At 37.1% G+C, this 10,160-nt stretch overlaps 1 protein-coding gene across 1 annotated transcript; it reads right to left on the bottom strand.

Annotated features, from left to right (window-relative positions):
- Positions 1–5,243: 5,243 nt before the first annotated feature.
- LOC127130477 (uncharacterized) lies at positions 5,244–6,161 on the bottom strand. Its single transcript, XM_051059483.1, has 2 exons — positions 5,837–6,161; positions 5,244–5,725 (listed from the first exon to the last, which is right to left on the bottom strand). The coding sequence occupies exons 1-2, from the start codon at positions 6,159–6,161 to the stop codon at positions 5,244–5,246; spliced, it is 807 nt and encodes a 268-aa protein (XP_050915440.1).
- Between the last annotated feature and the right edge of the window lie 3,999 nt (positions 6,162–10,160).

Below are 10,160 nucleotides of genomic sequence, written 5' to 3'. Positions count from 1 at the left end.
ATGTCAAAAATTTCCAAACTTCCACCTCAAATTTATTCAAGTTACAAAATCCAAATGAAAAAGTGTTGAACATGAAAGTTATTCCTCTTGATCTCGCCTTTCGAAAGAGCTCAAATTCCTTCATTTTGGATAAGGAATGCATACGTTGCGCATGGCATGAACATGGTGTCATCACTTGGCAAGGATCAAACTTCAAATCAAAATGTACACTTGCCTTGCAATCCAAGCTGAATTCAGACTATCTCACACTCAGTTGTGGACTTATGGCAATGATTTTATGGGCCTATGCGTGCCCATGCACCCATGCATCATTAATGACCAAATTTTGAAAGTGATTTCAAGTGTGCAAAAAGAAATGGATTCAACTATAAATAGAGGCTCATATGCTCAACAATTAACACACATTTGCGCCAACTTTGATCCCCCAACTCTAACCCTGACATTGCAAAGGATAAACCTGAGAAATTCATTTGAATTTGAGGTTGAATTTCCACTGTTTAGAAATTCAAATCTTCAGGAATCCACGGCCTTTTGAGCATTCAATCCTTCTTCTGCAAGCAAGTGGAGTGAGATCAAGCACGAGCAAGAGCAAGTTCAGTTGAATCCAAACCTCCATTGAAGGTATTTTCCAGAAATTCTGATCTCTTCGATTCTCTCTAATTCTTGCTCAATTCTATTGATTCTTTGGTTGTCTGAAGTCCTGCCAATGTAGGCAAGAAGATTGAGTTGCTTAGAGGCTAAACCGAAGCAACTCAGTTCATGTACCTCAAATTTCAACTCCATGTATCTCTCAATATACTTTGAGTTAGAGTGAATTGAGGCCAGATTCGAACTCAGTTCCATTTTTACTTTGAAATCATGTCCTTGTTTTTAATTTTGGTGATGCTTGAAGGTGGACCAGTCCGGTGAGGTCCACTGGAGAAGAAGATCGGAGCTACAGCTCTGGAGATATGTTGGCATCTCTCACAACCACATGATCCATCTAATTTTTTTTAATCCTGAGCGTTCTTTCTAATTACCAATGTTATGGTGCGCTGACTAATGACCATCGTGGATAGCGCGTTTTCCACCACTTGATCTGCCACCTCAATTAATGAGGGAGATCAAGTGGTCCACGTTTTTTCAGATATTTTAATTTTCATTTTATTTGCTTTATATTCAATAATTCATATTAAATTTAATATTGATCCAAAAAAATGGGACTTTCAACAAAAATTCTTAAATATTTTTCTATTTCATATTCGGAAGTAAAATTATTTTTTGGATAATTATTAATATTTTTCATGAATTAATTGATTTTGCATTTGTTTTTAATGGTTTAAAAATATTTTTAAATGTCCAAAAATTATGAAATTTTTTCTCCATGGTCCTTTGATCTTGTTTGACCTATGATAAATCTCATGGCCATTTCTTTGGTGTTTTGATGAGATTTTAGGAATCGGACAAATCATATTTAATTTAAATGCACTATTTTAGTATTTTTAATTTGATTAAATGCCAAATAAATTTGTTGACCAATTGTGATGACTTGTTTATGTTTGACTCTTGTTGTTGGGCCTTGGTCAAGGTTGATTTGACTTTGTCAACTTAATATCATTGGATTTAGGGGATTGATGGAATTTACATTCCATCTCCCAAAATGAATGAATGATATTAATTTGGAAAAAGTCTTCCTTTGACGAATTTGTGATTTTATCCATTCCCCTACCACTTCATCTCATTCCCCTTCTTCATTTATTCATTTCATTTGGCCTATGACATCTCAAAATCCAAAGGCTAGTTGATTGAAAAATTAACATAAGTATGGATGAGATTAGGCTACCTCTTTTGCATCTTATTTTTTGTGTGTGGTATGTTTCATGAGCATAGTCTATCATACTATATATCTAACATGCATTAACACCAAAAATTCTATTGCCCGGTCTCAAATTGTTGTGACTTCGACATAAGTCCAATTACGATTGCTTAACATAGCGCTAAATTTGTGACAGAAAAGGCATAAGCATTCTAGTTAGTGATATTATATGTCTCCCCTCTTTCATGGTATTGTGTGGAAACTTGGCCTTCTTTCCTTCCTTTGGAAGATGTTTTGGTTCAAGGATCCATGCTTGTGATAAGTGGGTTGAGTGTTCTCCAAAGAATGTCTTCAAATTAAAAAGCAAAAACAAAACAATACTAACTTCTATTCTATTAACTACTAACTTTTAAATTCAAGCCATTTACTTTAATGCCATTTAATTTTTGCTTCTATTCATTTTCCATTGTTCATATCATTCTAATTGTTTATGTTAATTGAATTTTCACTTTGTCCATTTGGACCATATTGTGTGATACATTTGGTTTGTGTACTTTGCTTGTTTGTGTTGGCTTGGTCTTTGACCATTAATGTACATAATAATAACAAGAACCCTAAAAAACTTTTGTGTGGACTGTTGGCTTGATCTTGGACAAATGGACTTAAAACATAGGCAACATTCCTATGCTAAAGGACTTGGCCAATGCCAACTTGTTGAAGATCCAAGTGTTTGTAATTTGAAATTTCATTTGACACATCATTCAAGATCTCCCTAAGTTCATCTGCAACATGATCAATTGTGAAGCTGTTATTTTGAACCTGTGACTTGTGGAATTCATCTGTTACATGAGCCATTTTGAATAAGATCATGGAATGGGTAAGCTTGGATGAGGCCATATTTATTTGATGCCTTTGCTCTTCAAGATAATATAATTGTGCATTTGTGTGTTGCTTGATTCTAAAAAGTCCAAGGGAGTTCTGGGTTTCTATTGACATACTTGTCTATTTGATTTCTACCTATTTGGTCAGATCTTTTCAACTCTAAACTTTTAATTTTGTACATAGGATAGTCTCTTCATCTTCTCCCTATTTATTTAATTTTAAAATCTCTCCCTCCATTTTTTCAAAATCTTCATTTTGCAAAAAGATAGAAACTTTGGCCTTATGCCATTGCATTTTCAAACTTATTTTCTTAAATCAAACTTGTAAATAAACGTAACTATACTTGACTTAAACTTTCAAAAACCAAAAAGAACTAACTCATTCAAACCATTTTTTAGGCCTTTGTGCCTTTCAAACTTAATTTTTGTTAAAAGCAATGCATCCACTTTGAAATTTGTATCACGAACTAGGAGGTTTTGATCCCTCATTTTTATGTTGGTACGTAGGCACAAGACCAAAGGTCTTGTCAAACACATAAATATAATTAATGAATTCTTTTCTCATCCCCCCATTCTATCAGTTTGTAAACATCATTTTATACAAAGTACATATGCATACAAAAAGGACTCCCTAGGAGTACCTAGGACACTTTGGATGCTAACACCTTCCCTCTGTGTAACCAACCCCCTTACCTGTAATCTCTGACTTTTTATTATTTTTGATTTGAAAACTTCTTACTTTTTGGGTTTTCTTCGTACTTTTTCCCTTTTCCCTTGGAAACAATAAAAGCACGGTGGCGACTCTTGTTATTTGATATCTAGCTTATCAATAGCTTGATGATCATGAATTTACCGCTACAGTAACACCATATTCGGGACCAGGCAAAGGTCTCGAGCATCTATACCAAAGGAGGAGAAGCCCTCAGTGACCCTTATTATGTCGTCCAAGAGCTGGTAATCCGCAGGTTTGGGCGGATCACAGCAAGAGGAACGACCTGATTGGCCGGTCAGGAAGCTTCTAGAGCGATCGGTGCCGGCATGTTCGGTGTGAACCACATCTTAGGTGGTTAAGAGAAACCTGGTGGCACAGTTTGAGCAACATGAGTAGGCTGAGGATATTGCATTCTAGCCTAAGCATTGGGGGCCTGAGGTTCCCCTGTCTCCACGTGCTGGGGTGGATGGTATGTCAGCATGGGCATGGAGGTTTCCCCAGGCTAACTAAAAGGAAAAGCCGGGACTTGACTGGTGCTCGCAGCTTGAGCGGTTTGATTGGGGATCTGGAAGTTGGGGCGCGGGCCTCGTAGTCCTCTTCAGCATTGAGAGTGTTATCAAGAACCTGAATTTGGTTGTTATCCAGATCAGCAGCATCGACTGAAGCAGTTTAGAGAGTGTGGAGAGCCCACAGGAAACCAGCGTTTCCAACAGCGGCAGCGGCAAAGAGAGCGGGGTGAGGGAAGAAAGCTCCCTCACTAGAGAGACTGACAGCTAGATGTGGAGGCATTCCCCACGGGTAGGCAGCAGCAAGCCTAACAGAGTCCATGGGGACCATCTGACGGTTCCCAGAGTTAGGCACAACAGTTTCCGCCGGAGTGTCAATGGTAGTGCCAGCAGTAGCAGTAGGAATGGTCACCCTAGTAGAATGGGTGACGTTGGCAGTAGCATAGGTAGGGTTCCTCTTAGACTGGAGAATCTCAAGGATAATCTCCATGTTCCCCCTGAACAGATTCATTTTTCCTTGCACCTGGGCAAGGCACTCGCGAACAACAACATTGTCAACTTCATATTCGGCCATGATCCTTGTTTTATTGGAACGTGTGTAGTATTGATGACGAGTCGTCGTTGCTGCTGTGGAAAAACGGTGAGTGTAAGCATTTTGTTTTTTGGCGGCTTTTGACAAATAAATCCGTGAATGCATGTATGTGTGAAAAAATATTTGATATGTGCATTCATTATATTTTTTATTCTTTCATTTTTTGTAAAGGAAAACAATTCCAAGGAATCTGCGAGTTTGTTTATTTAACACAAGCAAATACAAAGCATAAAGAGAGACAGTTTATGAAGTTAATAACCGAGAAACTCTTTTATTCAATGCTGAGAAACAACAGAATACAAGTACAACAATGAAATGCCCATCGGGCTACAAAAGTATCACATTTGTCCTATCAGACCTCAACCTAAGGAAGTACAAGCAACTAGAAGCAATTAGATAACAACTCTTCATAGTAAGTCTGAGATTTGGGGGACAGGCAGGCGCCCCACTTCCCCAACATCGCACTCCCTTCAGGTAGTAAGTCGTGATCTCGTTCTCTTGGAACGTTATTCACAGTTGTCTTCCCTCGGTTGGATAGGTCTTCCGGATGCTTGTTCACTTGTGTGTTGGTATCTTCCAGGTCTTTATGTGGTTGCCCTTTCAACTCTCGAATCTCTTCTAGTCTCTGATTCAGCCCGTACTGATTTTGGTGAAGGGTGACTTCTAGCTGTTTGTTGCGGCTTTTCTCATCCTTCAACTTTTTCTTACAAGCTTCTAGCATACTTTGGAGTTTCTTCATTTGTTCCATGTGTTCCAGTTATGCTTTGCTGGCTCGGTATTGGGCTTTGGCTAACTGCTTCTTTTTCGCTGTCAGGATGACATAAGTCCCTTTGAGGGTGTCACCCATTTTGAGTCTTTTGAATACCTTTGTCTGTACCTCATCATCTGCTTGGCGAACTCGGTCTCTCTTCTGATTCAGATTGAACCTCAAGGTTTCCTTCTCCAATGAGATCTTACCAAGCCTAGATTTAAGATCAACATTATCTTTCTCTAGGATCTTGATAACCTTCTTCAATTCATCTACTTCAAAATTTGGTTGGTTCTCTGACTCAAGAGGTTGGACGTTCATGGATGTTTCGGGCGGGAACGACAACAAAATCTCACTAACTCTGTTATTAACCCAACTTGTGTAAGCTTCTTTGGCGATACAATTATTATTACCCATCTCTGCTCTTTCTTGAGGACAAATCGATCCCCAAGCCTTGAGAATCTTCTTGATTAACTCTAGCTCTTCGACCCCTTCATATAAGACAAAACCCTCTACACTCTTGAGATCAGGTTTGTCCACCATAAGGTATCCTAGTTGTCGTAGTGCTAACCTCGGGTTGTAGTTGATTCCTCCTTTTATACCAAGAAGAGGCACATTAGGAAAATCCCCACAGTTGAGGATAAGCTTGACACCATCGTAAATTCGAGAATACCAAGGAATGTCTTCGGCTTTTAAGGACATGATCCACTGGGACCACTTCAAGTTATCTTTGTTCTCAACAAAAGGGCCTTTGTTGGGTAGATGCGAAATAAACCATCTATACAGCAAAGGGGTGCAGTAGACGATAGTCCCTTTCTTCTTCTGAGTCCTCACATGGATGGAATAGTAAGTATCAGCAAGAAGAGTAGGAATAAGATTCTGAGTCAAGAAGATATGAATAGCAGCCAAGTCTACGAACTCCTCCATATTCGGAAACAATATAATCCCATAGATAAGTAAAGCTAGATTGGCGTTGAAGGTCGTCCAACTCCCAGCTTTAGTGAAGGCAATAGCTTTGTCCACTAGAAACTTAGAGGTGAAGCCATGAATTCCACCCTTTAGCTTCAGGTTCAATTTTATTTACTTCTTTCCCATGTGTAGAGCTTCAGCAAGATCTTGATATTTAGGAAGTTCCTTAGTAAGGATGTAGGGCACTTGGTTCTTGATTCTAATACCCAGAATATGAGAGTACTCTTCCAATGTAGGTGCTAGTTGGTAATCTTGGAAAGTAAAGCATCTTAGTGGTGGATCATAGAATTGCACCAAAGTGTGCACCATAGTGATGTTGACTTCGGTGTTCATAATGCCCAAAAGGTTACCATAAGCTTCTTTAAATTCATCTTTGTGCCCCAGATCTAAAAGTGCCCCAAGTCCTCTCAATACAGCCAACTGAGGTTTCACAAACATGTAATTATGGATGTTCTTCCTTTCGGGATTCATACTTCGCTTCAAATGCTTGGTAAACAAATTGAACTCTTGGATTCCTGGAAAAGACATGCATATGCAAAAATTTGGTCATGATGAGATGATAATAAGTCACATGGATTCAAAACTCTGGTAAGTTCTGAACAATCTGTAAATGTCACATGTTACAAGTTCAAAGGTTCGACATAACATGAGTATCAAGGTAGTTAGAGTCTATGGTTTCCTGCAATAAAAACACATATCCCCCTCACAAGTGTCGACTATGCTCTAAGGTAATCCATAGAAGGTCTCCCAGAGTCATCGACTCGAAATGAAAATACCCTGTTGTAGTGAATACTCACATGACAAAAGTATTTCCAAGTGAATCTAGTCTGGGTGTTGTCCTCGTGACAACCCAACGCGCAAAATGTAGGCGTACACGACTATCCACGAGTCTAACATATGTGTATACTAAGCTCGGTTACAGAGCTTTCTGTAGCGGTAAATTCATGATCATCAAGCTATGGATGAGCAAGACGTCAATAAAACCAGAGTCACCACCGCGCTTTTATTGTTTCCAAGGGAAAAGGGAAAAGTACGAACAAAACCCAAAAGATAAGAAGTTTTCAAATCAAAAATAATAAAATACCAGAGATTACATGTAAAGGGGTTGGTTATATAGAGGGAAGGTGTTAGCACCCATAGTGTCCTAGGTACTCATAGGGAGCCCTTTTTTGTTTGCATATGTGTTTTTGTACAAATGATGTTTGCAATAAATAGAATGTGGGGATGAGAAAAGAATTCATTAATTATGCTTTTGTGTTTGACAAGACCTTCGGACTTGTGCCTACGTACCAACATAAAAATGAGGGATCAAAACCTCGTATATCGTGGTATCAATTTCAAAGTGGGTGCATTGCTTTTAAAAAAAAAATAAGTTTGACAAAGGCACAAAAGGCCTAAAAATGGTTTGAATGAGTATTAGTTCTTTTTGGCTTTTGAAAATTTTAAGTCAAGTATAGTTAAGTTTATTTACAAGTTTATTTAAGAAACGAGTTTGAAAATGCAATGGTATAAGGCCAAAGTGTCTAATTTTCAATATGGTCAAAGTTTAGAAAACACAAGCAAAGAAGATTTTTTTATAAAAAGAGGGAGATACTTGAAATTAAAGAAGTGAGGAGGAGATGAAGAGGCTAATCCTAAGCACAAATTTAATAGTTAAGAGTTGAAAAGATATGACCAATGGGATGTAATCCACTAGACAAGAATGTCATATAGAAACCCAAATTTCCCTTGGACTTAAGAATCAAGAAACATCAATACACAAATAGCAAGGTGAAGAGCAAGGCATCAAATAAATATGGCCACATCCAAGCTTAGAAACTCCATGATCTTCTTCAAAATTCCATGTATCAGATGACTTCAAAGATGACATTAGACACATGTTCAAAATAACAGCTTCAATATGATCATGTTGCAGATGAACTCAAATGGATCTTCAATATTATATCAGATGCATGTTCACTTCATAAGCACTTGGTTTCATGAAAGTTGGCATTGGGCAAGTCCTTTGCATAAGGAGTGTTGCCTAAATTCTAAGTCCAATAGTCTCAAATCAAACCAACAGTCCACATAACATGTTTTTTAGGGTTTTTGTTCTTATTATGTACATTAAGGTTAAAAGACCAAACAAACAAACAAGTATACACAAGCACAATATATCATAACATATGGCCCAAGTGGGCAAAAATAGCATTAAAGTAAACAAATCAAATGGTATGAGTAATGGCAAATGAATTAAAAGATTAAAAATTGAAGTGCATAAAAGAAAATGACTTGAAATTAAATGTTAGTTGTTAGTTGATTAGAAGTTAGTATAACTTTTACTTTGTTTTGTTTAAGTCATTCTTTGGAGAACACTCAACCCACTTATCACAAGAATGGATCCTTGAACCAAGACATCTTCCAAAGGAAGGAAAAAAGGTCAAGTTTCCACACAATACCATGAAAAAGGGGAGACTTACAATCTCACTAACTAGAATGCTATGCCGTTTTGTGTCACAAATTTAGCGCTATGTTAAGCAATCGTAATTGAACTTATGTAGAAGTCATAACTATTTGAGGTCGGGCAATAGACTTTTGGTGTTAATGCATGTTATAGACATAGTATAATGGACTATGCTCATGAAACATACCACACACAAAGAGAATATGCAAAGAGGTGGACCTAATCTTATCCATACTCATGTTGATTTTGCAATCAACTAGTCTTAGGATATATATATATATATATATATATATATATATATATATATATATATATATATTATATATATATATATATATCATAGGTCTATGACATGGATGAATAAATAAGGGGAATGAGATGAAGAGGGAGGGGGAAGGGATTCAACACAAATTGGTCAACGGAGGAGTTTTACCAAATTAAGATCATTCATTCATATTGGGAGATGGAATGTACATTCCATCAATCCCCTAAGTCCAATGTTCTTAACCTAAAAAGTCAAATCAACCTTGGCCAAGGCCCAACAACACAAGTCAAACTCATAAAGTCAACTAAAATGGCTCTACACAATTAATTTGGCATTTAAACAATTAAAAATAATAAAAATATGCATTAAATTAAATAATGGTTGGTCAATTTCCGAAAACCTCATCAAAACACCAAAGAAATGGCCATGAGATTTATCATAGGTCAAACAAGGTCAAAGGACCTTGGAGATAAAATTTCATAATTTTTGGAAACTTAAAAGTACTTTTAAGCAATTAAAAAAATTCACAAAATCAATTAAATCATGAAAAATATTAATAATGATCCAAAAAATAATTTTAATTCCAAAAATGAAAGAGGATTTTATTTAAATTTTTTTGGTGAAACTCTCATATTTTTTGGATCAATATTATAATTAATATGAATTAATGAAAATAAAGGAAATAAAATGAAATTCAAATATTCTGAAAAAACGTGGACCACTTGATCTCCCTCATTAATTGAGGTGGCAGATCAAGTGGATCCAAACGCGCGTTCCACCATGTACAAGAGTCAACACGCCACACAAATGGTATTTAAAACTAACACTCACGATTAAAACATAATGGAATGATCATGTGGCTCTAGAAAGTCCAGCTCATCACCGACGCAAAACACCGGTCATCTTCTCAGGAGACCTTGGTCGGACTGGTACACTCATCACCATCACAAAAATGAAAAATAAGGACATGATTTTAAAGTAAAAATGGCATTGACCACATGGAGTTGAAATTTGAGGTACATGAACTCAGTTACTTCGATTTAACCTCAAAGAAACTCAATCTTCTTGCCTACATTGGTAGGACTTCAGACAACCAAGGATCCAAGAGAATTGAGAGAGAATCGAAGAGAAAAAAAATCTGGAAAATACCTTCAATGCTGTGCAGAACTCGATTGCTCTTGCTTGATCTCACTCAGGAAGCTTGCAGAAGTGGTTTAGAATTGAACAAAAGCTTTGGATCCCTGGAGTT

This window comes from Lathyrus oleraceus, chromosome 3 (genome assembly GCF_024323335.1).
Source record: "Lathyrus oleraceus cultivar Zhongwan6 chromosome 3, CAAS_Psat_ZW6_1.0, whole genome shotgun sequence".
NCBI classification, from domain to species: domain Eukaryota; kingdom Viridiplantae; phylum Streptophyta; class Magnoliopsida; order Fabales; family Fabaceae; genus Lathyrus; species Lathyrus oleraceus.
This window is presented reverse-complemented; position numbering and strand designations above follow the sequence as displayed.